We start from the raw sequence: 26,933 nt of genomic DNA, 5'->3' as shown, positions 1-26,933 counted from the left end.
ATGGCGTTCTACCTCTGTCATGAGGACGAGTCCTCGATTGAAGACCACCAGCAGTCGGTCCTCGTCGTTCTCCAGCAGAACCCTGAAGGCGCTGCAGAAAGGCGGACCAACAGATCATGAGCGTGAAAACCAGGATGGCCAAACCAGAAGCGTGTCCGGACCTGATGAGCGTGGTCCAGCATGAGCGTCCATCTAGGCAGCGCAGGTAGCAACTGATGGTGGTTTTCTTGAACTGCTTGATGTCTTCCAATTCTTCTTCTCTCATGTCGGCTCGCTGTGCCACAAAGAGCTGCATCAAGTTGAACAGCTCCTCCACGGCCTGCAGGGGGCAGCGTGCACAACACAGCGTTATCCCATTATCACATTTTATAACATTATTATTCTTCTTCTTCTTCTTCTTCTTCTTCTTCTTCTTATTATTATTAATAATACCACTCAGACTGCAGGTTTAAATAGGTGAACACGATAAAGACACATGTTCCAAGAGTTGGTCATTGCTTGGACATAAATGATGAAAAATAACAGACCCCAGGATACTGGCTGGCGTGTGGGGTCAGGTTCTTAAAGGCCCACTGGATGTTCTGGTGCGAGGCCAGCTGGCGCGTGAAGGTGGGGGACTGCTCACAGCACATGCGCAGGATGCCATAGTAGGCGGGGAGCATGCCACGGTTGAACAGCACCACTTCCTGGTCATCGTGATCGGCCAAGATGTAATTGAAGGCGATGTTCTTGGTCACCATGGGATTCTGTACCACCAGCCGCACGTTTTCCGGGCAGTCCACGCACACATTGTACCAGAAGGAGAGCAGCGCCTGCTTGTTGTGGTTGGTGGCGATGGCAGGCTCTGACAGTTTGGGCTGAAAAGCGGGAAGACAGTCGGCGTCAATGAGGTGTTTTCCTTCAATGTCACAATTTCATAGTTCCCAACTGTACCTGGAAGAGGTTCCACAGGTCCATAAAGTAACCGGAGAACATGAGCTTCTCCGTCTTTGAGATAAGGCAGTAGGTCATGAAGCCAAAGTACTGCACCAGCTTAGTGGTGCCGTGCACGCTGGCGTCCACGTAGAGCTTGGCCCGGCCCAGCAGGCCCAGCAGCAGGTTGTAGACTTGGTGCAGGACCACCGTGGTGTCGGGAGACAACGGCAGCTCGCGGGTGGGCAAGTGGAGGGAGCGCGTGGAGCGGAACATCTGGCGGAAGGAGTTGCTGGGTATGAGAGAGACCAGGAGGTACGCCGCCGCTGGAGGACGAGGAGAAACATGGCGGAGGTCAGAAACTGTATGACCCAAAACAAAGCCAGCAGGGGTCACCAAACAGCAGGCTCTTACACGTGCGCACTCGAGGGTAGTTGTGAGCCAGCAGGAAGCGCTCCACCCAGTTCTCCATGTTCTGAAGAACCCAGCTGTGGGCCAGTTTGTTCCTGGGAGTCTGGGCCGCCAGCCAGTCCAGACACTGAGATGGGTTATACTCGATCACCTAAGGAGGCGACAAACACATAAGATCCGTCACCTTTGTTCTGGTCCACGTGGATGGATGAGCGGCACCCCAACAATCAGCTTCATCAAGCATTTACCTCCCAAATCCTCTGCAGGATGTAGGAGGCAAAGGAGGGCATCCCTGGTGGTCCGCCTGCAAACTCCATCAGCATAGTCAGCAGTTTGAAGAAGGAGTTAGCAGCCTGAGGAGAAAAAACAAAATAGCTCTCTAACATAAATGTAACGACATTCACTGTTGAGTCTTTTTATCTTTAGTCTCGCAGTGTCACCCTCTGAGGAGAACTACTATAGTACAAGACAGTGCTCCACCCCACTGCCACGACTTTCAGTAAAGTACTGGAAATGAATTTGACTAATTAGCTTAGCTTCACTAAGAAAGTTAGCATCACAATAAAAGTTGCTAATGATTCATGTGTGCTGCGAGAGATGTTGTTGCTGTAGTTTGTCCAGTAGATCTAACAAGTAGACTGTCACTCACCTCAGGGGTCAGCTTAGCAATGGAGGTGAAGAGCATGGACACAATCTGCACACAGAAGACAAGTCAGCACGTTGCACGTTAATAAAGAAGGAAAAAAAAAAAGTGTGGTTCTGGCAGGTGAGCTGAACCTACATGCTCTGCCAGACGGTTGTTATAGCGACAGAGGCTGAAGATGAGGTTGCAGGTTTGTCTGATATTGATGCCGTCTCGGATGTGCTGGAAGAGGAATGGGAAACCTTTCCCTCCAGTCAGCGCAGCCATGTCGCTCTGGGACAGTGTCAGGTGTCTGCACGCATGCACGGGTGATGCTCATAGTTAGGACACATGAAAACACAGTCTTACCTCCATCTGACCATTTTGTGTTCTTACCTCTCCGAGCGAGACTGCTCCACCAGAAGGGCGATGAGGGCAATCATCTTCTCCAGAGCTGCGGGACGATATTTCTCCTCAGCCAGAGACAAGATGTCCTCCTCCTCGTCCTCCTCCTCCCCTTCCTCCTCTGACAGCACCTCCACCTGCGGCTAAAGAGGAGAGACAAACTAAACGTTTTAAGCAGTATTCCAACTCTTATGGGACTCTCACACTACTCTGATACGTCTGAAAAGCCCTATTGTGGGCCTATATGTTAGGCGAGCTCACATTCTCTGGGCCTTTGGTTCCCATGTAGAAGTGGACCATGATGGAGATGGCTTGTAGTGACAGCAGGAACTGACTCTGAAGGTGTGGGGATGGAAAGACACGATTCAGAAACTCAACCAAAAAGAACCTTGTGGTCCACACCTGTACTTCCCGGTGAGCTAAAACGTGCAGAAGTGCTAACCAACCTCCTCCTCGCCCATCTTAGCAAACTCGTAGAGGAAGGCAAAGTACTCGGTCAGGTGTTTGCTGTGAGGCTTCACGCCGTGCTCCATGATGGACAGCAGAGTCTTCACAAAGCGAGTCACGCAGGACCGGCTGCCGATGTCCTCCACCGGGCCGTCCATGTCGTCAGAACTAAGGGGAAACAGGGTCATCAGTCAGGTCATTCACATCCAACATGGTGCAGCAATGGTCAGTTCAGTGAGAGGCATACCCGTCCTCCATGCCGGGCTGCAGATAGAGGTGAGCGTGGACTGGCCGTAGCCTCTGGATGACGTGGATACACAACCTCTGGAACATCTGTGAGAAGAAGGCAGAAAATGTCAGCAGTGTTCCAGGGGGACAACAACAACAAAAACAACAACAACCGACCTGTCTGACAATCTGGTTGGGACACTTGATAAGGATCTGCATGGGCCACCAGTTGTCATCTGCCATCCGATCCAAAAACCACTGAGGAGAGACAGAGAAGACTTGAATATGACAAAAAAGTGTACACAACAATGAGTGTGTGTGTGTGTGTGTGTGTGTGTGTGTGGCGCCCACACCTCGCAAGCCGCCTGGCTGTTGTTGAACTGTTTGGTGAGGAGTTCAATCCACTGCAGCATGGTGGGCTGATCACACAACAACACATTTCATTTTCTAATGAGAAGTATTCTTGGCCTAGTTTTATAATCAGTCAGTCAGTCATAATCACTTGGAACACATACTGTAATTGGCACAGGCTAAGTGAATGAAGGTACTGCTTATCATACAGCTCTGAATGTGAAATTACCTTCTCCTTAGAATGAATGAAGGTTTCCAGGACAAACGAGGTGCTGAGCTGCAAAATAAAACCAAAGTGACGAAGATTTGCTGAAGTATATACTGTGGAGAAAATATGTATAGTGGAACCTCCGTTAGCACCCACTAATGTCAAAAATTCAAACCAAAATTTTGTGTACATTTTCCAGGTAGTGTACAATACAGCGCGCGTCTTGTGGTGTTAATACAACTGCGCGAGTCCAACTGTAGCTTCTAACAAAGAAGCTAGCTTGCCAACAAAATGGCAACCGGAACCGGGGGTCAGCTCGTAGCCTGTCTATGCCGTTATCAGTGTTCGACTCTCATAAATGTTAACACAAAACACGCTTTTATAGTTTTACATGCATAATACAATTCTAAATGCATATAAATCAGTGAGGCACAAAACGGACACCACCTTCCTGTTTTGTCATGACTTATTTCTTATACTATAAAACAACAAAAATGCAACATTTTAGGCTTCCTGGAGAGCATACAAAACCTGTTATGACTATTAAATACGTTTTTTAACATTATGAGAGCCCTGTAGACATGAAACCACTCTTATGCTGCTGAGTTAGTGAGCACAAAAGCTAGCAAGCTAACCGGTTAGCCTCAAATGTATTTCTTCTAACCTTAAGCCAAAAACCAATTGGGAGGAGAACCTTCTTCCACTCTATCATGTCGGACATGCCATGGTTGACTTTGACTTCATGCAGTGTTTAGGTAATGTAATGTAAGGTAATGTCTCAATATTTTGTGTCATTACTGCCGTTTAGTGACCACAATACTACATATCGCTTGTATTTCACAGAGTTAATTTATTAATTACATTTCTGAAAAACTGCAATATAGCGAAGGAGCGATAATGCGAGGAATGACTGTACATTATTTGTTGTGGGAAAAATGTATTCACTGAACCTTTTCGGTTAGAGTCGAACCTTCTGGAACAAATTCATGACGCTAACCAAGATTCCACTGTATTTCATTGCCTGCTGATTTAGTAAGTTTACCCCCTTACTAAGAGATGAACAATCCATCACTTTTATGGTAGGCTTATTGTAACAGAGAGGGAGGAGAGAAGGACAAACTTCAGATGGTCGTGTACGCCTGTCTTTTTGAGCATGGAGACTTTGCGGGTACTGCGCAGAATGTCAATCTATGACAGGAAAGTGTCTTCCTAATGCTTTTCTTGGTGACTGTGCTCCCAACTTCCTTGACATCATTAATCAGCTCCTCCCTTGTAATTCTGGGCTGGTCCCTCACCTTTCTCACCCAGGTGAACTCTTGCATGCCGCTCCAGTGCAAGTGTGACTGTTGTCTTGTATTTATGAATTATTGCATCAACAGTGGTCTCTTTCTCACCAAGCTCCTTGTTGACGGTCTTGTAATCCATTCCAGTCTTGTGCAGGTCTACAATCTTGTCCCTCAGGTCCTTTGACAGCTCTTTGACAGTAGTGGGGAGGTTTGAATGGAAGAGACTGACTGTGTGACAGGGGTCTTTTATCCATGAGTTGAGATTAGGAGCACTTTCTTAAAGGGGCAGGACAAATTTGTATGTTTCATAGACACAGTCTGTGAGTGTTAGAATGCTTGCTGGTTGGTGGGGGTTCATATATTCATTTCCCTCAATCAAAAACAAATTAATTTTAATCTTCATTTAATGTTTTTTTAACATTCTTTTTCTCTGTTTCAATAATCCTACCATAAAAATCCTTATCAGTCAATTTTCAAACCCAATATTTATTTTCTTGCTATAGATATTATTACATGTGTTGATTACCTTGGCAGTCATGAGGGAGATGGCTTTGGGGTCGGGCAGCGTGCTGGGAATGCTGCTGCAGAGTTGCCACATGAAACTGGAGCACAGACAGCACATATGATACACATCAATTATTATATAAGGCTGGCAACTTGACTGATGGTGGTGGTGCTGAAACAGACCCAAAGTAGGTGTGTTCAAATATGTTCTTGTCCTGGAGGAACTGCATGTTGTCGTGCCAGATCCACTTGACAAGACAAAAACATGTCAAGAACAACAAGGGAGGGCTGTCTTCAACAAAGCCAAAGTGGACAAAGAGCAGTACCTCCAGCAGATCAGGGGAAACATCAAAAGTCAAGTCCTTGGTGTTGTCCTCCTCCAGCTCCACACGCTTGTAGAAGAGCATGTAGGCGCTGTGCGTCTGCCAACACACACAGACGTCACCTTCACAGCTCGCACTAACACATTAAAGACAAGCCCTGGAAAGTTCTCACCTTCTCAAAGGAGAAATCCATGAACTTGTCAGTCACAGAGTCGTAGGTTTTTGTCTGAAAGACAAACAGAGGTTAGTGGAATGCAAGGGTCTGGTCAAAGGTTGTTTTGTGTCTGCCCGAGGGGGTCCATACAGTCATCTCTCCCCCGAAGCACTCTGACGCCAGCTGGGCGGAATCAAAGGGTTTCACTTCAGCGTCGTTAAACAGGTACCTGCAGGGATTTGAAGTCATCATTTTAGGCTGTGCTGCATGTGTGTGTGTGCGAGCGAGCCCCGAATCCCTCCCAATGTGACATGGCCCCGCCCCTCACCACTTGTTGTTCTTGTAGGCGTGGGGGTTGATGATGTCTCTGATGAAGCTGTAGTAATGGCCGCCGTCTGCCGTGCCCGTGTGCACCGTGACGCCGATGAGGTCATACTCGTAGCTCTCAGTGACCTTTGATTCCCCTTCTTCCCGAAAACCTTACATAAGAACACACGCACAATCTTGTTAAAGTACGAAATAAGAGGAACAAAGTGCAGCATCATGTCGGCACGCACCCTCTTTGCGCTCTCCTTTGCCCATGAGGAAGTCCTCAGTGTAGGGCGTCATGTCCAGACGCAGCGGGAAAGAGAAGTGCGTGTTGACCTTCTCCTTCATCATGGTCACCATGTTGAAAGTGTAACGCATGGTATTGAAGCTCAGGATGTGTGGAAGCTTCTTGAAACAAGCTCTGCAGGAGAGTAAAACACCAGGTATTGCTTTTTTGGTCGTCTTTCCATTCTGAAAGTGATCATTGTCTGTCAACCAATCAATGCACCACACTATGTGTAGCATCGCTCTTTAGGTGTCCCACTGATTAGCTATTTTGGTAGCCACTCAATGGTGCGCATTATTGTGCACTGCAAGCCGCTTGTGAGGAGCATGTTAACCTTTTCTCAGCGCGGACCTTCTTGCCGCAGTGGGAACATGTGTACATGTTGTCCCCCTCCAGAGTGTCCTTGATGGTCACCTCATCCAGGGACTCCTGATCAGAGAGAGAGCAGAGATGAACGTGTACATCAGGGGTGGGCAGACTTTGACTCGCAGGCCGCACTGAGTTAACAAAATTGGCCTGAGGGCCATACTCTGCACTGGTTTAAGCTTACAGTTCTAACAGCCCACCTGGAATTATTTGTCTTATTTTTTTCTGTAAAAGTGTCATACAATTTGCTATATGTGCTTGTGTACCTGTTTTCCAGGAGCACTTTAAACATTAGACCACATCAAATAACCAAACTGAACAGCTGTACAGTTTTTTTTACTGAATAAGACACCTGGAATGTACAGGAATAAAGGATGTTTGATATAAAATATGAACTATGAACGATAAAACATTGACTATGAAAGTATGTGAACATCCCTCCTTTTTTACTTCCCAGACAGTGCAGTGTGCAGGTTAAGTTGTGTGTCACTACTTGATTTGTGTTTGTTTGGCACCATGGGTGAGGTAGTTGTCTGAAAGGCTCCATGTGAAAAGCTACTTAACCTCAGATTGACTGACTACTTGCAAGTCATGTTGCCAGCTGGTATGTTCAATTAAATACTTTGGAAGCAACTGGCTGGCGGGCCTGATGTGGCCCCTGGGCCATAGTTTGCCCATCCCTGGTGTACATACTACTTGGTGTCGGTGCGTGTGAACTAGCGTGACAAAAGTGTACTCACGTAGATGTTCTTCATGTCTGCAACTTGACATCTGACTGTGTAGAACTCCTCTGCAGTCTGACTCACATGGTCGCAGTCCTGTGAGAAACAACTTGACTCTCACCAAACCAGAAAGAGCTATTTATTGGTATTCATAACACATGATATAGATAAAAATGGTCTTTGGAATCGATTCATAATCTATATATACAGTGTTCCCTCTTTTCTCACGGGGGATAGGTACCAAAATAGCAAGCAGTAAGTCAAAACCGCAAAGCAGCCAACTTCATTTGTTTTTACAACTGTATGTTTTAAGGCTGTAAAACCCCTCACTTATCTCAGACAGGCAAAAGCATTATATCACATTTCTCTCTTGTTTAAATTAAAAAAGTTCAAACCTTCGTTTGAATTTTAATGACCAACCTACAGGCCGGACCCAAGAAGTTATTAAGTCACTTATGCATATTTCACTCCTGTGACCGTGCCTTTTTGTCCTTGCGCCATTCCGCTGTACTGTAGCATTTTTCTATCCTTTTTAAAACATATTGCTGCAGTACTCCTCCTGTTGCAGTCCTCCTCCTTCAAACCGAAGGTTCATTTAAAAGCCAGCCATGACACAGGAGACACGGCAGGGCGGCACGAAGGAGAATTAGAATGGTCTACAGTCAATCAGGACGCAGAAAACAATGGACGGTGCAAACAGACGAGAGAGGGAAGAGACACCCAACGTCCAACAATGCAATTCTTCTTTAAAGGCCAGGCTTGGCCTGTAAGAGTATTCATACGCTGTAATTAAAAAATAAAAAGCACAAAAAAAAAAATTCACGAAACAGTGAATCTGCCACAGGTGGACCGCAATAGCGCGAGGGAACACTGAACACACAAGAGTTGTAGCCAATGAAACAGAGTTCATAGTCTAAATAGTGTAATAGTAGTTTTTAGAATGATGATGAAAGTGATCATGTTAGGTTAACGGGAGACTCGACAATTGTCCATAGGTATGAATGTCAGTGTGAATGGTTGTTTGTTTAGGGCAGGGGTCGGCAACCTTTAGCATCAAGAGCCATTTTGCCTCTTCCAGGAAAAATAAATAAATAAATAAAAAATCTTAGGAGCCGCAAAACATTACACAGCTTTTAAACTTGTCAAAGTTGTAATCTTTTTTAAAATGTTACCAATTACAACAAAATTAAACAAATCAAAGTGCAGCAAGCATGCGTAGGCCTACTCTGAAATGATTGAAACGCCTTTTTCAGTGGCTCCCGTATTTGTTTAAATGAAAACAAAATGTAGCCAACTTTAACATAAAAAATCTCAGAGCTCACATTTTTGCAAGAGTGTTTGCTCAATAGTGTTTGTGCCTGTGCTGAATTGCCATCAATAACCATCCTATTGATCCTGTCCTTGACTGTCTTTGCAGAAAGAGGCATTCTTTCATTTTCTGAATCATTTGTTTTATTTTTTAATTCGAAGAATAAATGCTCTGATATTTTTATGAACGATTCTTTCATGTATTCATCTGTGAATGGCTTCCCCCTCCTTACAATCTCCAACTTTTCTTGCTAAATCTGGCAACTATCCAAACCCTCTTGGTGACTTATTCTCCCAAAAGTGACAAGAAACAAATGTAGGGACTGGTATTTGGAGACCTAAAAGTGAAACAACGTATTGTTCTTCCCCGGCTCACAGCACTCACAAGTGGGGTGATACGGTCAGCTCCCGCAGCACACTAGCTGCTTCTCCCGGAGTCATCACCTCGGCGATTAGCGTGTCATGGGATACGGACACATAGCTATAGTGCGCATCTCGTGATAAAAAGTATTGCTATTCTCTCATAAATTCTATAGTTTTATTTTACTGCGCAGTAACTTGCTTCAGCCTCTACTCCAAACTCTGTCAACGTTTTTTCTCTCTAGTGTGAGTCACTGCATAGACTAGCCTACCTCCCCTTCCCTTGCTCACCCAATCAGCAGTCAGAACGCAGTCTAGATGCACAAGCAGCATAAAAAAAATGGATGGATGATGAAAGCTGACTGACCAGAGAAACCACATTGTTGGTGATGACGCCTCCAAACAGAGTCTTCACTGTGTTCTTCTGTGGAAAATATTCAGCATTCACTCATGAGACTCTGTGGTGTCTATTTCATGAAGTCATTTGACGCGTGGAGGGGGTGCGTACCAGCTCGTGGGACATCTCCTCTATTTTGGTGATAAGGTCGGTGAAGAACTCTGTCATGTCCTTCTGTTCGCCCGTGTTGAGCGGCTGCTTGTCCATGGTGTATGTCTTGCAGAAGGGCCGCGGGTTGTACGCTTTCCTCTCGCTCTCCTGTAAAGATGGAGGACGAGTGAGCAACTCTAAATGAAATGTTGAGTATGAGACCACCATCGACGATAACACAACTTACCATCAGGTATGTAAACATCTTCTGGAGCTCCAGCAGTGTGGTCTTGTGTTTGATATCCTCAGCGTACTGAAAATGCACACACACAGTCATTGAGAATAATGATCATATAGACTTGAGATCTGCCTGTCATCAGGTAACAGACCTTGGCGGTGAAGATGGCCTGCCGGGCCTCAGGGATCATGTAGAGCTGTTGGATGGTGGAGGCCAGGTAGCAGGTGGCACCCAGGTTGGTAAGACCCACGAAGCGACACTCGGCGCGCACGTCATCATGAGGCCAGTAGTCCCACTTGTACGGGGCGTGCGAGGCTGCAAGGAAACATAAGCGTGTTTGTCAGGGAGCAATGTGTCATCGGCAGGGTCCCACAAACACTAATAGGCTAATGATACCGAGCATGCTGGGGGCCAAGGAGAAGGAGCCAATGGGCTCTAGCTGACAGTACTTTGACAAGTCACATATACAGTAGTTGTAGAAAAAAAGCTTTGTGATACAAGTGAAAAAATGCATTATTAGCATTTTTAGTATGAACTTCAGTCTTTTCTCTTTTTTAGTTTTTTCCCCCCACAAATATCTCAACTTTCTTAAATAATTATCTTAAATTTACTCTTCGTAATATTATGACTTTATTCCCATTTAGCTTTCTGCAACCTAATTTTCCCAAGTTTTCTTGTTAAACTATAATTGTAGAACGTGCTGGTGGCCAATAAATTTTTATTTTATTTTTTTTTTAAATGGGGGTGGGGGTGCTGCACTTGGGACATCCCTGGTGTAAACATATAAAAATATGTAGCAGTTAGATGTTAGTTGACATATGCCTTATATTCTTTGATTAAATTCTAATCCAATTAAATGATGACCATCCCTCATAAATATAAGTGTAAAAAATGTGCATCAAAATGCCATAAAATAAAATTGTACTCCATTTTTTTAAGTTAATTTGGTAGCGAGGTGGAGGCCAAGCATGAGCTCACCCTGCATGTGCTGCGACATGACCCAGTTGTGAAGCAGGCGGTAGTTCTCCAGCGAGCCCTTCACTGTCTCCACCAGCAGATCGTAGGCCGCCGCCCGGGCAGCATTGGACTTGCATTTAGGCTGAGCCCGGTCGGCCAGGCTGGGGAGGAGGAAGAGGAGGTTGTGGACGTCCCGAAGGAACTCCTGGCCCTCGCGTGAGAACTTGAAGGGAGGCTTGTGTTTGAGAACGCTGGTGGCAAGACGCAGGAGACCCGTCAGGCCGTCGTCCTCGATGATGCCATCCTGCTGGTCCAGGATTTCACGGCTGGAAGAGAAGGGGCATGCCCGCGGTCAAGCTAACACATTCTAAAGACACAAACCCAAAGTTTGAGGACATTATGAGTGATGAACCAGGAAGGAAATATGAACCTTGTGATTTCTTATGTTCAACACTTCTTTAGGTACACAATCTAATGTGATCCAACACAAAAAGATAAAGCTCTGTTTAGCTTGAGCAATGTGCGTGTTGTTGTGGTTTAAACAGCTCTTTGTGCTGAGATGTCTTGGTCCACCCAAGTGTACTGTAGCTAAGGTTGAAGGATGTAAATGCTCCAGAACACATTAATGTATTGGTGGACCTTCTGATGCAGTCCGCGAGGTGTCGCGCGAGGGCATCTAGGTCCAGCAGGGTGGTCTGCACGGAGCCAGCCAGCGATAGAGCGGGAGAGACCTTCTGTGAGTTCAAAGAGACCAATGCTAGCCACAGTCCAACCAGCAACATCACAGTTTACATTCACAGTCATGATCAACATGTGCTTTGATTTCATCAATTGGATTATCACACTCCTGCAAAAATACAAGTGTTATTTTACTTCAAATGTGCATTTTCTATGTAATGAGCTTATTAGGACCATCCCACCTGACTGGCATCTTTGACATGGATGTTGTCAATCAGCTTACACAGCAACCAGAAGTACTCTTTGCAGCCACTTGTTAGGAGGGGCTCTTCCTCGTAGTCCTCCACCTGCACCATACATACATACATACATACATACTCAGGCCAGGACATGGTCTGCAGCCAGGGTTTGAACAGTGGCAGAGCTGCCAACATTTGATGTTTGCAATCTGGGAAAATTTGTTCCTGTAATTCCTGCACTGACCCCAGTTCAGAGTCTATGTCCTATGTACATTCACTGTTGCAAAGCTCAAACTGAGACAGATCACTGTCCCTGAGGACTTCTGAAGTTTGCACCACGGCACACGCGTGTACACTTCCTACCCTCAGTGGTTTGACAGCTTGAGCATCAGGCAGGAACTTGAGCAGTGTGGAGGCAGCGAGCAGCAAGAAAGATCTGTTGATGGACTCTCCTCCTTCCAGCCCTGACAGGGAGAGCTTGTACAGGCCATTACACGCCTCGTGTCGCACTGCCGGCTAAGAGCAGCAAGTTAATTCATCAATACAATATTGAAGCATGACATTTTGCTGCTTTAAAAACTCTGATGTATGAAACATCCCATGATACACATGCTCTTCCTGCACTCACATGCCAAAATACATTTTAATGTTATGCTTCAATGACAGTTCTCTATAGATCTTCTCCACATGCAAGAATGTGGTGGTGGTCTCACCTCTGGTACGAGCAGGGTGAGTTTCCTGAGCCAGTCGTGCAAGTGGTCACTGTCAGCCAGACTGGACTTGACCGAAGAAGAGCAGTGGGCCCAGCTCACCAGCAGCCACATGGAGTAGTGAGTCGCTAGTCAGGACACAAAGTGGGCGTGTGAGATGATGTCAACAATAAAATAATAATAAATAATACTACAAATAATAAATAATTTCAAAAGATAGGTCAATAATAATAAAAGATCTACCACTGTGACCTCTTACCCTCATGCCGAGACCTGTGATTTGACTGAGCCTTCAGAACTCTGTGGAAGAAGACCCCCCCCCCCCCAAAAAAAATCAAATAATCTGTAATAAGACAATATGCATGTGGGCCAAGTGGGGCACATCCAGCAAAAAACTGGCAGAGCAGTGGACAACGGCCACAGGACTGGAGCGTTGCATTGTTTACTTATGCAAGTGTAACTAATATAATAACCAATGTACTTTATTTGTCCAGTGAAACAACTGCTATACAGTGGGCCCCTGACAGATTGCGGTTTGAATTTCACTGCTTTACTCTCATGTAAAAAAAAAAAAAAAAAAGAACAATGATAAATCATGCTGTTTCATGGTTGAATACGACCTAATATTGAATACTGAATACCCAACGTCCGGAACACATTTATTGCAACACACACGAGCACGGGTTTTACGTCTTAAATGTCTTATTTTCTCTGATTAAATATGATGACTATATGGCTGTTATTTCATGTTCTCAATGTTAAAAGCTGTATTTAGAAGGCTGTAAACAGGTTTTCTATGCTTTAACTATGAAAATAGTCAATTTATTCTACTTTCTACTCAATTCTTTCTACTTTGCGGAAATTCACTTATCACGGCCAGGTCTGGAACCAATTAGCTATGATAACTGCATTCCATCACCTGTGTGCAAGGTTGTCATAGGTGTAAGCCACATTGATCAGATGTTGAATCAGGTTGGTTCCTTGGACGAGGTTGAGAAAGACCTGTGAAGAGACACGCAACCGCCACGATGACAACAATAACAATAGGAAGTGGACAACGTCTTTCTGATGCCGTCGTGCTTACACACCTCAGTGAGTCTTGGGATGTGGACAGTCTTGCCGTGGTCTACTGTGGACTTGCGGGATTTGCCCGGCCACGCACGTTTGCGCTGGCTGTCGGTGAGGCCGGACCAGGAGAAAATGTCATGGTAGGCCAGGTCCAGGTCTGTGGGGTCCACGGCAAACTGGCAGATGAGTTTCAGGAGGCAGGCCAAACAGTCCAGCAGCCACTGCAGAAGTGACAGGATGTAGACAGAGTTGTCGTATGCATATACTAACATCCAGCCAAGAGGTTTACAGGACAGGGAAACTAAAGATTTAATTTCATGAGACCAAAGCTGGCTTACCACAGTCCATGATTCCTGGTCTTTGGGCTCTAGGATGCCTGAGTTGAATATCTCCAGGAGGAGCTGCAGGCCTCCAGACGAAACAAACTGAAAGAGAGAGAAAAAAGTCTGAAACCAGACTGAAGACCAGTTCTCTCCTCTTGTTTGCAATATGCTTTTACATAACTTGACCTTCCTGACAGCCATAGTTTTTACCTTGCAGCTCCACAAGTTCTTGCTGTTCTCTATCTGATCCTCACTCGAGTCGTCAGAGTCAGGGTACAGGTCACTGTAGCTTCCCTACAAGCAGGAGAACCACCATGGTGACGTTCACAAGTCACACACCATGTCCATTTTAGGACTACAGCAAGGACCAGCGTCAAACACGTCATCACTTGTTAGTTAAAATAGTAATAATACTTAATGAAGCTGCTGTGATGGCCAAAGCTTGACCATTGAGAAGATTATTTCCATTTACAGTAATCCCTCGGTTATCGTGGTTAATTGGTTCCAACCACCGGCCGTGATAAGTGAATTTCCGCAAAGTAGGATTCCGTCTTTATAAATGGGGGGAGGGGTGTCACTTTTGATGTACTACATTGCTGATGGGGATGTCATAAAACTTCATGTCAAGAAATCCAAACTACCCCTATAACGCCTGACTGAAAGCTGGGTGAAAATCATAAAAAAAATTTAGTTAAATGTAAGGCCAGAGGCGTAAATATTGTAGTTAAACATACCTTGATCCTCTAGGTATGGGGGCCGGATTCGGCCCGCCATATTGTTTTATGTGGCCCGCAAAAGCGTGGAAATAACGCATGTCAAAAAGACATATTTAAAAATTATCAATATTTTTAAAATTCTATTATTTGTTATTTATTTTTCTATATATTTAAATTTTGTTATAAATTTTATTATTTGACTTTTTAAAATATAGTTATGTTGTTAATTTTATTTAAAAAAATAGGGATGTGTGAGTACACCTTTATCTGTATCTGTTCACCCATCTAAATTATCTGTATCCATAGCTGTACTCTGAGGAAATGGGTGGGGCTTAAATCTGTACATTATTTAAAGTCTGGAATTGACATGGATTGGTCAGAAGTCGCTGTATTTTTTGTTCATTATTCAGCTATATGTGTACTGTGCATGTGTGTGTGTGTAAGTGATCTGAAAGACTTTGTTATTTAATTATTTTTTAATGATCTGTGTGAAGTTCATGGTTCATGCAAACATCCAGTGACAGCAAACAGGGAAATAATCTGTCAGCCTTGTTCACTGTAGTTTTATCAAAGCACTGCGTTCAGACCAGCCAAATTACAAGCAAGCAGACGGGGGAAAAAAAAACACACCGGCAGTGACCAATGCAAGACACGCCGTTTACCGCATACGTAACAAAACAAGTTTACCAAGTACCGTAAAGCACCGTTTATAAACCGCACCCGTGTATTAACCGCACCCCCATTTTCAGGCTCACGGCGAGGAAAAAATTTTTTTAGTTCATAAATGCTTGCCAACTCTTTCATCTCAAATCAACATGCGTAAAGGTACTAAGCAATTTAAAAAAAAAAGAATAAAGAAGGCATCTGAACTTCGGCATCTAGATCTTTAATATTATGGCTAAGCACAGATTAATAATAATAATAATAATAATAATAATAATATTTCAAAATAAAGAAATTTGCAATTTTCAAAGATGTTTTCATATCTTATCTTTCACTGCTTCTCTTTTTCTCTATTATTTTATTGCATTGCTTCAGTGGGAATTTGAATAAACTCCAATGTTGTGTTGTATTTTACAACTGCAATGTTTTAATGGAAGTTTTAATGTGAAAATACAGACAGCCGTCAGATAAGTTAGTTGCATACACAAGCATTTTCAGCAACTGTACAGCAGAGGGCGCTAAAGTCAAAGCAATTTCTGCGTTTGGTCACAGACCTGTCATCGTGTATAAACTGCACCCCAATTTTTTGCTTCTACCCAGTGGAAAAAAAGTGCGGTTTATACACGGTGCTTTACGGTAACTTTAGACACAAGCTCAGCAAGGCATGGTATGGCTCCTCTCTCTGCTCCCCGCTCTGTTTGAAGCGAGTCTGTCTAGGGAGGGGCGATCCCTGTGTGTGACTGGCCAATCACAGAGCATGAAGAGTGAATACATAAGTAGTTACCCAATGAAGATTGTCCATCACGATTATGGATAATGACGAGCTACACTCGTTTCATGCTCGTACTCGGCAAAAATGCATTATCCGTAACTTTTAGACGAGTATCCAGCTCATTCCGATTTTTTTTTTTTTAAAAGGTAAAAATCTTTTAACATATTTGTATTAAGTAAAAAAAAAAAAAGCTTAAAAAAAAAGCTTAAAAAAAAGTGCTTACACATTTATATGGTTTCACGGTTACAAGTGGCGCTCTGAGGGTAACCATAACTGCGATGTGGCCCACAGTGAAAACAAGTTTGATGCCCCTGAACTAGACCACTATTTGGTTTGCTTACAAAAAAACAAATGTGCATGCAAGCCAGACAGCACTAAAATAACTAAATTTTTAATTTTGGGTCCTACAAAGCTGAACGCACCCATAAACATTATAAAGAGTACAACATCTTTTACCGTAGACTCTCTGTGGATGCGGCGGTTTGGTTTGCCCAGAGCTTCAATGATCTCAAGAGCATATAGCAGCTTGTGGGCACTTTTGATCCTCAGCAGCTCCTTCCAGCACAGACCTTCATTCTGCAAAAACACACACGCACACACACGTTAAGCATTTGAGGAAGGAGAAATTAGCTACCTAATAGTCATCTAATTGCAAAGAGCAGAAACTGACTGTGTCATCTGAGATGTTCTGGAAGGCCTGAAGCATCTTGGGACATGTAGGCAGCAACATGAGCAGCTCCCAAACGCGACGAGAGAGGTTCTCTGCATGGAGGTGGAGCTCCTCACAGCGTGCCATCTACACACACACACACACACACACACACACACACACACAATACAAAGACCATCTTCTCTGTAAGGTCCTTTATTCAATTCAATTCAATTTATTTATTTATACAGCGCCAAATCACAACAGCAGTTATCTCATGGTATTTTACACATGAAGGTCACATTCATAAATTAAAACAATGAACAGTAAAACCTCTATAATGTTTCATTTAAAGCACCAACCTCTGGACTGTCGAGCACCTTCTCCGTATTGGGAGCAGGTGGCTTGAAGCAGGCCAGCATCTCCAGTAGGTCAAAGAGCGTGGTGAGGTGCGGCTCCTGGAGGAGTAGCAACATGGGAATGTGTTCCTTTTGAGGTGGAGGCAGGCAGGACGCGGGAAGCTGGATGCCCTCCCCCTTCCTCTCCCGCCGCGGCGCTCCCAAAGACACAAACACCATCTGGGCAAAAAACACACGTTAGACTTTGTAATTTATGTGTGTAGAACATTTGGCATTCACAACATCCTTTTAATAAATGACAACATTAGAAGATGTGCCATCACCTGCATGTCCTTAAAGCCCAGCTCATGGAGAGTCTTTTCATCATAGTCGGTGGTGAGTTCATGACCTGAAGAGATCATCCTGACTGGTCCCATCAAACCTCCTGCAGGCAACATTGGTACATGTTAGCCAACTAACACACACATCATTGGATGGTAACAGGAGGAGGGGATTCCACCTGGGAAGTCTCCTGGCTGTCGGCTGCTTTGACCAAACTCCTGCAGCTGGGCCTGCTGGTTCATCTGCTCCTTCTGCAGGTTCTCGTACCAGTGGGTCACCTCAGCCCGCAGGTCTGCTACCTGGTCGCTGGGGTACATCTCAATGGTCATCTGGTTACAAACATGCAAAGGCCTTTTCAACTAACAGACAAATACAGATACAATAAAATATCAAGGATTCCAACAAGAAATGTATGGAATAAATCTGTTAGAGTCAGTGTTCAGATGTTATCAACAGTTAGATGACTTTGGTAGATATCTTAATGTACCTTGTCTGGCAGGCCTGCAGGTTGACAGACGATCCTGAGTGGAAGCGACTGTTTGTCACTCAGAGCTTTCAAGTGACTGCTAATTCCCGTTCCTTCAATCTGCCACTGTCGCAGGTGATAGGCGAACCTGTCAACGTCATTAGGAATGCAGCTTTGAGACAAAATGGAAAGGAGCAGCCTGTGAGATGTTCCCATGCACGCTTGTAACTTGTGTACCTGCGTCTGAAGGCCTCCAGGTGCGTTTTGAGCATGAGAAGCCCCCGCTCGATGCTAGTCAAGCTGGACTGAGCGTCCTTCTCCAGGTTAGCAGATGCCATCAGTAGACTCTCCATGCACTTTCTGATGAACTCCTGCTCCTTCTCCAGGCCCGTCTTACCAGCTGAAGACATGCAACACACACACACACACACACACACACACAAAGATTTAGGAATACAGACAACATCTGGAGATGTTCTCATCCCAACAGCAACATTAGGTACACCTGCACAAAACTACTAGCAAATATAGCCTTACAAGAATCTTTTGGTTTGACACATATAGACTGACCGTTGATGTAGTAGGAGTTGATGTACTGAATAGCAGCACGGCTGATGTCAGCTGACTGAGCTCTGAGGGCAATCCCCCACAGCTGGTCCATCCCACATAGCTAGACGTGTAAAAAAAAAAAAATTAAGTGATTAGTATGATCCAATGTGAGCTCTTGTTGCTGGCTCAGCTGTTTCTTAGTAGATGCTGAGAGAAGTGCTTGCGTACCTCACAGCTTGTGGTGTTGTCCAGAGCGCTGGTGGCGAGACGGGCCAGATTACAAAGGTGCTGGAAGAGGTTTAAGCCAGTCATGCTGATGGTCTCTGGCTTTAGCTGAGGCATCTGAACACACACCACAAGGTACAAGGCAAAAAAATACTCAACCATAACGAACAAACGATGAGGTACTTTAAACAGGCATTTCTTCTAACGGCCAGCGGAAATGAAAATATGGTCCCATTCAGCGTCCACACGTAAATATATTCTAAATCAGCCTTAATGTTACGGCTACAAGTTCCTAATTGTTTTGAAGCTCTACTATACTGTCCTAAAAAAGTAATCTCAATTTGCAAATAAATCTAAACTCAATGTTGGTGAAGGTTGCACATAGTTATTACACAATGGCTACCTTCTCCAGGAAGAGGTGCTTGTAGGTCTCTATACCCATTGCATGCTGGTCCTTGCTGCGAACCTGATTGAGGAACCAGTGGAGGGCATCATCATAGCACTCCGCATCCTCCACCAGGCAGTGCCACAAGATGTCCACCTGCTCCAGACTCAGTCCTGACAGGAGACAGCCACAACATCAATGTGACATACTGATAAATTCGATTGCACTGAAGAAGGTAGGTCTCACGAAAGTGATCAGGTGAGCCCAGTGTGGAGAAGACACAGGTGAGGAATTGCAGCCGGACCTGGACCTCCGCACTGTGACTATACCTGCAACCAGAAGGGGTATCACAGATGAATGCAGGTAAAACATGTAAACAAAAGTGTTTAGTTATGCTTTTTTTTCTCCAGTAAGACAGCATAGCGGCCCAAAGACTCACAGTGCAAACTTGTGGCGGTGCTGGTGGACTTCCTGGATGTAGTGTTGTAGGTTGTCAAAGAAGAGCTTCATCATGTGCAGCTCCTTCTCCGCCCACCTGAAGCAAAAAAACAACAAACAACCCAGAATTCACATGCACTTCGGCACACACAGAGGCATGGAAATACAACTTCCTTTTCTGTGGTGTATTGTGACAGAAATGTTATTTACATGGTGATCCAGTGAGTGTCATAGCTGGAGCCAAACTGCTGGAACGTGCCAAAGAGTTTGGGGAGCAGGCGCAAGGAAACAACCACAGAGCTGGCGAACAAAAAAAAAAAAAAAAACATGTTTCCCTGATTAGTGTTAACTCTGAGGTTTGACTACTTTCACATTCTCACCGGTGGTGTGCCAGGTTGTCGAGGCAACCCTCGATGAAGCGCATTCGGATCTGTCGGTCAGTGAACCAACATACCAGCGAACAGAGCAGCTTCTCTGCTTCGTTAATTAAACCCTCAGACAGGTGGATCTGAAACACAATCATGTGACTTCACAAGTGGAGCTTTGTCACCTATAGAAAATTGTCTTCATTTGACACTGCAAGGGAGGAAATCATCTCAAAGTTAAAATAGAACATACAGCATCCTCGTCCTGCACCAGGTCCCACAGGAGCGTGCTGCCTTTCTTGCAAACATTGTCCAGGTTGATGTCAGTCACCGCATGGTTGCTGGAGTACTGATGTTTGTGCACGGCAGGACCTGTACACCAACAGAACCTGTTCACAACATTGCTGCTTTTAAAGTCAATGAACAATGTTCGAAAAAGGTAAAAACACCTTGAACCAGGTGCTCGTGGTAGATGGAGGCTAGGTTGGGGAGGTGCTGCTGAAGATGGGAGCTGAGTTCAGCGTGGGAGTTGATCTGGACCAGCTCCTCCTCGCAGCCCGACTCCTCACCGTCAAAGTCAGCCATGTTCTTCTCAGATTTGGCGCTGACCTGAGAACTGCTGCAGCTGACATCATCGGCACTCATCATGTCCTCCACCAAGGGCCTGGGAGGGTGGTGCGGGAAAGGTTAGGAAAGAGAGAAAAGACCTCCAAAAAGGGCTGGTGACGAAGACTTACCCTTCATGATGGTGGTGATGGTGGTGGTGATGGTGGTGATGATGATGATGATGATGGGGGCCAATGAAGCGATGACAGTTGAAGAGCTCGCCGCCCATGGCTTCTCCGAGGAAGTCTGCGGACCGGGACATACAGGGGGGCTCCTGAGGACCCTGGGCCACCTGGGAGGGGCTGCCATCCCGCACTTGGGAATGCTCAGGGTCATCAAGTCGAGCAGACGATGTTGGGCAAGCATCCATCACCCTCATACGACTTTCCAGGGATGTCGACGCCGCTGTAACCATGATGGCGGAAGTCTCTGGGCTGAAGGAAAGAACCTTAGGTTTGGCCCCGCCCCCAGCTCCACTGGGCCCCACCCCTTCACAGAGAGCCTCGCCCGCCTTCCTCTTTCTTGACTCTCCTTGCTCCCGGGGATCCTTCTGCTGGCTGTCTTCAGCAGGCTCCTCTTCGTCATCCTCCTCCTCCTCCTCCTCCTCCTCGTCATCCTCATCCTCCTCCTCCTCCTCGTCATCATCCTCCTCCTCCTCGTCGTCATCATCCTCCTCCTCCTCTTCTTCTTCTTTCAAGGCTTCGCTGTCTGCCATGTCGTCCGAGTGCAGCTCACTGCCGGGGCTGCCGGCTGATTGGCTACCTTGGCTGGAGGCGGCCTCATTGCTGGAGGCATCGCTGCGGCTGCTGGTGCTGCCCGGCCCACTGCTGCCTTCCTCCACGCTGTTGGCTGTCTCGTCAGAGCTGCCCTGCATGGACTCCTGACAACAAGAAGGACCACTGAGACAGATCAAACTCGAGCGTGGAGTCAACTACACAAGGAAATGAAACTTTTGAAAGAGTGACAATGATTGGACGCTTTGTAAATAATTTGGAATTTGGTAGGGTCTAATGGTCCCATCTACACTGGTGGTAGATGGTCCCATCAAGGAAGTTCCCATGAAAAAAAAATATTTTTTAAAATCAAAACTTAATTTTAAAGAAACAAGTGAAAGTAAATTTCCTTCCAAAGTATTGCTACCTCAGTATCAGAAAGCCTCTGTTGGCCCCGCTTGCTTCCCGCCATTAGCTGCTCATCCATGTCACTTCCTGCGCTGTGCTGAGTGTCGCTGTTGTCGCTGCTGTCAGGACTAGCAGCCGGTGAGCCTGACGGGAAAATCAAAAACATCATGTAGGTACAGTATGTGACTGCATACTGTATTACAAGTCTGAGCGCCCTCTGCAGCAGAACTATTCTGCTGTGATCACGATGCAGCCAGACTAACCCTTCTTGTTGCCCATGGAGATGTTGGTGTTTAACAGCGAGGCGAAGGAGCTCTGCTTGGACAGCTGGGCCTTGGCAGCCAGGGCATTGTTCCACAGAGCCTTGATGAGCATGGACGCCAGGTAGAGCGTCTGGAAACAAACACCCACCATACATTGTATAGCCACATAGCTCTCAAACACACACACATCTCACAAAGTCTCTAAGTGAGCGGATACCTGCTCGGTGTGCACGCTGGGGTGCAGACTTGAAACCAAGTTGAGGACATGACGGAGAGGCACCGGATCCAGGTTTTTGATGAGGGAAGGAAAAAGGTCGTGGATGTAGCGACTACAGTGTTTCAGCTGTGGCAGGAAGTAAACGGGAAGATGTTTGATTCTTAAATCCAGATAGAATGACACGTTGATGACGTGGTGTCCTCATACACCTTTTTCACTTCCGATGCAGCCTTGAATATTGGCCGATACCGATATCAGCAGAGATTACAGATACGTTTTACTTGTTTAGAAGTGTGGAATGTTAGTGAAGACCAAGTAAGATTACTCAAACAGAGAACAACAGTCAGCAACAGCAGGCACGAGAAAAACGGACCCATTTACTTGTTGATGCATCTAGGGCACAGATGTCAAACTCAAGGCCTGCGGGCCAAATGTGGCCCGCCACGTCATTTTATGTGGACCGCGAGAGCAATTAAATAGGTCAAAAGCGTGCTTTGATCAAAAACTACATTTCCCACTATGCCTGTCGACTACAATACAAAGTGACGGCTCACCGCCAATAAACAGCAGTGTCTCCACATCAATGCCTACGAGTTGAATTGATAAATAAATATCCATTCATTTTCTATATCGCTTCTCCTCTTTAGGGTCGCGGGGGCATGCTGGAGGCTATCCCAGCTGACTTCAGGCGACAGGCGGAGGAAACCCTGGACTGGTCGCCAGCCAATCGCAGGGCACATATAGACAAACAATCATTCACACTCACATTCATACCTATGGACAATTTAGAGTCGCAAATAAATAATGATCCCAAAATGTCCAGGGAGAGAAAAGCTGATGCGGATGGAAGACCGTATCAAGAAAGATGGGAAGGCGGGTACTTGTTTGTGCTTCAAGGAGAAAGACTGGTATGTCTTTTGTGTTACGAAGCGGTGTCGGTTGTTAAAGAGTACAATCTGTGTCGGCATTTTGACACTAAACACGGAGCCAAGTAGGCCAAAGCTAGTGTGCAGCCTTTTTTTTTGTAAAATTCTACATCTGACATACATGTTAGCAGCTCACAATTGTTGATTTTACAGTAATTAAGCCCATTTTAACTTTGACAAAAACATTTTCAACAAAGTTAACGTCATAACTTGTGTTTTATGTTATTTTTCTTAATTCACTTGCATAGTTTGATCCTTGCTTGATGGAGTAGTGTGGGTTTCATAAGCTGACAAATTCAAATGATTTATGTTATAACAGAGCAACAAGTAAAGATATTTTTTTCTATGCAACTGCAATGTTTGTCACTTGAATAAGTCCTAAATTCAGAGTTATTTAACATTAAGGAGTTGTTACGTTTATTTTACACTACATTCGATTACATTTGGTTTTATTTATAAGTTACATCTGGCCCATTGAGGACAGCCATTATGTTGATGTGGCACTAAGCGAAAATGAGTTTGATGCCCCTGGTCTATGGTATAGTTTTAGCCACCATAAGCATAAAGCAGAGAGGCTCCACATGCTCAATGAAGCGTTTAAACCCGACATTACTCACTACTGACTCACCCGTGGGAGTTTCTCACGGTTTGGAAATGTGTCAAACAGCGGTGGACATTTCAGAAAACCGTGGTGTTGCAAAAAAACCTTCAAATGTGCCATGAGGTTGGTCGCATTAACCTTCCCCGGTTCTGTATCACCACAGGAAACTTGTGCCTGACAAATTTTGCAATGTCTTTTTCAGATTTTAACAAAAAAAAAAAAAAAAAAACACACAGCCGCACGACTGACACCACTCCAACTCCTTGTTAAACAGGCAAGCACACGCTTGTGATTAAGTGGGTTCTGCATGCCAAATAGAAGGTCAGCATCTAGGATGGACTGCTTGTATCAGAGTGCCAATATCAGCAATTTTAGATGCAAGCAAATATAATGCGATACTGTTTTTGGGCTAATATCGGACTGATAAATATTGAATCAGTACACCCCAAAATGATGATACAAATGACGAGTAGACAACATGACAGCCTCACAGGTCAAACAAAAGTGGTGGTCTCACTTGAGCGGCAGCCCAGATGCAGTCCACGTGCTGTGTGCTGAGTCGGCCTTCTGCAGCCAGGAAGTTAAGGATCACTTGGCACTGTTTAATGATCTGAAACACAATATTAATAAGGTGGTTAAAACGCATTGCTCAGTCTGTACCTGGAATACGTCCATCTTCAACAAAGCCCTCACCTCAATGTGCAAATTAGGTCCAAAAATGTGCTCCACCACGTTATTATGGATCAACCAGTCAGCCAGTTCCTTTGCTATGGACCTGGAACAACACACACACACACACACACACACACACACACAGTGATAAGCCAGCTGACCCTCATCACAGTGCAAGAGATCACACACTAACTTACGTTTCTGTGTCAGACACCAAAGACTCATTGTTACACACGTCGTTGAAAGTGTGGAGTTGGTTCTGTGGAAAACATTAAAACAGTGAGAGTTTGAGTGAGTTTCTGTAATGCTCATAACCAGTATTTGGGATTGGTGTGATTGGGGATTGCTATGCTCTGTCTTGATGTGTATGTGTAATGGCTCCAGTCCCCAATTCTGTCTATGTTCACTCACAGTAATTTGGCTGAGGCCGGCCAGACGCATGGTGAGAGTGGGCGACATGAAGTACTTAAAGGCCAGGTCCAGACTCTCCTTGTCGAAGCACAGTGCGCTGTCCAGTGGCTCCTTCACCGTGCTCCACATCAGGTCGGCCATGTTGCGCGCCGCGCTCTGGCGCAGCTCCTGGTCGGACAGCTTACACAGGTACCTGCCGACCACGAGAAAGACATCTTTGACTGTCAAAATGGCAGTTTGGGAAGGGAGTTATGACCATCAACCCACTTGACTGAGCATGCACTGTTTCCATACACAATCAGCACACCCTGGGGTGTGATCAGTGTATGTTTAGGATAAGCAAAGAGACCTAATTTCAAATGTTCATTGCGTGATTCTGATGAATGTTCCTCTTTAGTGAGTCACATGACCAGCTTTACCTCTTCAAGGGTCACATGAGAAGAGCTTTGCCGGGGGCCTGGAAACAGTTGCTATGGTGACCACAGCTCTACCTCACAACAATCGGCGTGCTGTGTCAGAATTTGGAGGTTTGACAATTGCCGGCAAGCAGGAGACACAAACCACGCCTTGAAATATTACCAGGAGAAATGTTACCAGGAGACATGACCCTTTGAGTCATGACTTTATCTATCAAAGATTGATTATTAGGAACTACAACATTCTCGGTTGAATCAGAAATCCATTATAAAATAATTCTAAACAATTTCTTCAGTCATCAGTTTTTTGGTTAGGGTTAGATGAGAGGTTACTAGGGGTATCACAAGACCTCGCAAGATTCAAATATGACAAGATTTCTCGTTCTGAAAAAAAGTGTCTCGTGATAAATTAATTTCTCAATCACCCAATAAATGAAAATTAACTCCATAATTTTGCCGGCCTCCATAATTGCCATTCGCATGTGTGTCCGTTTTCCTCGTCTCTCGCCTCCAAACAGGCATAAAGAGCATTCATTCTTTGCGTTGGTTCAGCACCTACATGCTTCATAGAACAGCAGTGTGAGACCCCTTGTCAGTCATACAGTTGCTCTGTCTCTGCACACGCACGCCTCATTAGGAGCAATGCAAGGTAATGTACTATAAATTAGAGAAGAAAAAAAAGATAATAGCAAAGCCAAAACTCATGGTAAAATCTCGTCTCGTGGACCCAATCTCGTGCACAGTCTCGTCTCGTGAGAGGTTACACAAAGTTATGAATGTCACTATGCTTGCTGCCTTAAACTGTAGAAGGAAATACATGTACAATTAAGTTGTTAATAAATCGTAGCTTTTGATCGTGTATGGAACATGTCCACTCACCGTATGACATACGTGCGGAACGGGATGATGTGCTGCATGACTGCAGGAATGTGCAACCATATTCGGATCTGCAGACAAACAAAAACACAGAACAGGCAACACGTGGGACCATGTCTTTCACTTGGTGGCGGGCAGAGCCAGCTGGAAACTCACGTTGGAGACGATTGTGATAAAGGCGTGCGCGATGGGGAAAGGCAGGCTCTCCGGTGTGGCCGACTCAAAGCACTCCTTCATGAGAGACAAGCCGTGCTTCCCGCAGAAGAGACACACGTAACGCAGCAGGTGAAGTGGGACCTCCACATCCTGGACAAAGCATCAGACAGGTAGCTGTTTACAGCTTTTACTTTGAAAACTCCTGATATGCTCTGACAGCCTCAGCCAAGATCATGTGTGCTATATCAGCACATAATCCTGTTTCTTTACTGATCAATCATACTTTACTGATGAGACGCTAGGCATCACATGTTGCTGCAAACATATTTAAGGTTTGGGGATACAGGCATTCCACTTACGTTCATGTCACAGAAGGAGCCGAGGATGCTGCTTTCATGAGCAGATATGTCCTAGAAGACAAGAGAAATAGCCTTATTAAGCTGCTGGGGAAAGTGAATGACAAGGACAGGCCACAGATGGAGGGTTAAGGATGGGTTATACTTTCCGCTCGGACGAGCCGTGCGGCATCCGCTCAAGAAACACTTGTCACCCACGGTACTAAACTAGAGCGGAAGGAGTTTGTCATTGTTTACTTGACTTCCAACATGGTGACACTTGCGCGTCTACTTCTTCAAGAAGAGGAATTGTGTTGTATCTATTTGCTGCTGCGAAAGAAAAGGAAGAGAAGGTGGTCCACTCATCCTTTGAATAGGAGTGCTGCAATCACAGCTCGTCATTCTTCCCACCACAGGGTCATGTACCACGGCAGGAGAATGTGCTTACAAAAAGCATGCTGAACACAGCAAAAGAAAATAAAAAACAAACAACTTGCCTTAAAACACAACTTGTTTCAGTGTT

The 26,933-nt window shown here is 45.1% G+C and overlaps 1 protein-coding gene and 1 long non-coding RNA gene across 3 annotated transcripts in view; one reads left to right on the top strand and one right to left on the bottom strand.

Moving 5' to 3' along the window:
• The window catches only part of usp34 (ubiquitin specific peptidase 34), a 42,605-nt gene that overhangs the window by 3,185 nt on the left and 12,487 nt on the right, over positions 1-26,933 (bottom strand). For both annotated transcript variants that reach the window (XM_054778844.1, XM_054778845.1), the window contains exons 4-68: positions 26,435-26,485; positions 26,076-26,225; positions 25,923-25,990; positions 24,628-24,820; positions 24,414-24,475; positions 24,238-24,319; positions 24,062-24,154; positions 22,018-22,143; positions 21,801-21,930; positions 21,557-21,681; positions 20,548-21,296; positions 20,260-20,474; positions 20,064-20,182; positions 19,826-19,953; positions 19,656-19,745; positions 19,447-19,542; positions 19,254-19,336; positions 19,026-19,180; positions 18,626-18,739; positions 18,419-18,518; positions 18,086-18,248; positions 17,870-17,996; positions 17,561-17,711; positions 17,385-17,485; positions 17,065-17,280; positions 16,724-16,849; positions 16,510-16,629; positions 14,113-14,196; positions 13,918-14,004; positions 13,600-13,800; positions 13,431-13,513; positions 12,771-12,811; positions 12,515-12,639; positions 12,165-12,317; positions 11,805-11,909; positions 11,524-11,618; positions 10,906-11,210; positions 10,079-10,242; positions 9,937-10,002; positions 9,711-9,857; positions 9,570-9,626; positions 7,553-7,630; positions 6,781-6,875; positions 6,409-6,581; positions 6,180-6,330; positions 6,002-6,080; positions 5,870-5,923; positions 5,701-5,796; positions 5,558-5,622; positions 5,397-5,472; positions 3,606-3,653; positions 3,379-3,444; positions 3,203-3,283; positions 3,045-3,130; positions 2,797-2,965; positions 2,612-2,686; positions 2,342-2,493; positions 2,105-2,258; positions 1,973-2,017; positions 1,572-1,676; positions 1,327-1,474; positions 934-1,238; positions 528-857; positions 162-319; positions 13-91 (exon numbers count right to left, since the gene is read on the bottom strand). In XM_054778844.1, coding sequence (XP_054634819.1) covers positions 13-91; positions 162-319; positions 528-857; positions 934-1,238; positions 1,327-1,474; positions 1,572-1,676; positions 1,973-2,017; positions 2,105-2,258; positions 2,342-2,493; positions 2,612-2,686; positions 2,797-2,965; positions 3,045-3,130; positions 3,203-3,283; positions 3,379-3,444; positions 3,606-3,653; positions 5,397-5,472; positions 5,558-5,622; positions 5,701-5,796; positions 5,870-5,923; positions 6,002-6,080; positions 6,180-6,330; positions 6,409-6,581; positions 6,781-6,875; positions 7,553-7,630; positions 9,570-9,626; positions 9,711-9,857; positions 9,937-10,002; positions 10,079-10,242; positions 10,906-11,210; positions 11,524-11,618; positions 11,805-11,909; positions 12,165-12,317; positions 12,515-12,639; positions 12,771-12,811; positions 13,431-13,513; positions 13,600-13,800; positions 13,918-14,004; positions 14,113-14,196; positions 16,510-16,629; positions 16,724-16,849; positions 17,065-17,280; positions 17,385-17,485; positions 17,561-17,711; positions 17,870-17,996; positions 18,086-18,248; positions 18,419-18,518; positions 18,626-18,739; positions 19,026-19,180; positions 19,254-19,336; positions 19,447-19,542; positions 19,656-19,745; positions 19,826-19,953; positions 20,064-20,182; positions 20,260-20,474; positions 20,548-21,296; positions 21,557-21,681; positions 21,801-21,930; positions 22,018-22,143; positions 24,062-24,154; positions 24,238-24,319; positions 24,414-24,475; positions 24,628-24,820; positions 25,923-25,990; positions 26,076-26,225; positions 26,435-26,485 — 8,514 coding nt within the window. The remainder of the gene's footprint in view (positions 1-12; positions 92-161; positions 320-527; positions 858-933; positions 1,239-1,326; positions 1,475-1,571; positions 1,677-1,972; positions 2,018-2,104; positions 2,259-2,341; positions 2,494-2,611; positions 2,687-2,796; positions 2,966-3,044; positions 3,131-3,202; positions 3,284-3,378; positions 3,445-3,605; positions 3,654-5,396; positions 5,473-5,557; positions 5,623-5,700; positions 5,797-5,869; positions 5,924-6,001; positions 6,081-6,179; positions 6,331-6,408; positions 6,582-6,780; positions 6,876-7,552; positions 7,631-9,569; positions 9,627-9,710; positions 9,858-9,936; positions 10,003-10,078; positions 10,243-10,905; positions 11,211-11,523; positions 11,619-11,804; positions 11,910-12,164; positions 12,318-12,514; positions 12,640-12,770; positions 12,812-13,430; positions 13,514-13,599; positions 13,801-13,917; positions 14,005-14,112; positions 14,197-16,509; positions 16,630-16,723; positions 16,850-17,064; positions 17,281-17,384; positions 17,486-17,560; positions 17,712-17,869; positions 17,997-18,085; positions 18,249-18,418; positions 18,519-18,625; positions 18,740-19,025; positions 19,181-19,253; positions 19,337-19,446; positions 19,543-19,655; positions 19,746-19,825; positions 19,954-20,063; positions 20,183-20,259; positions 20,475-20,547; positions 21,297-21,556; positions 21,682-21,800; positions 21,931-22,017; positions 22,144-24,061; positions 24,155-24,237; positions 24,320-24,413; positions 24,476-24,627; positions 24,821-25,922; positions 25,991-26,075; positions 26,226-26,434; positions 26,486-26,933) is intronic.
• Positions 9,486-14,777, top strand: LOC129182568 (uncharacterized). Its single transcript, XR_008570665.1, has 3 exons — positions 9,486-9,746; positions 9,823-9,942; positions 10,070-14,777. It is a non-coding gene; the product is annotated as an uncharacterized LOC129182568 (long non-coding RNA).

This window comes from Dunckerocampus dactyliophorus, chromosome 6, assembly GCF_027744805.1.
Source record: "Dunckerocampus dactyliophorus isolate RoL2022-P2 chromosome 6, RoL_Ddac_1.1, whole genome shotgun sequence".
NCBI lineage: Eukaryota > Metazoa > Chordata > Actinopteri > Syngnathiformes > Syngnathidae > Dunckerocampus > Dunckerocampus dactyliophorus.
The sequence above is the reverse complement of the archived record's forward strand: the minus strand, read 5'-3'. Positions and strand labels throughout refer to the sequence as shown.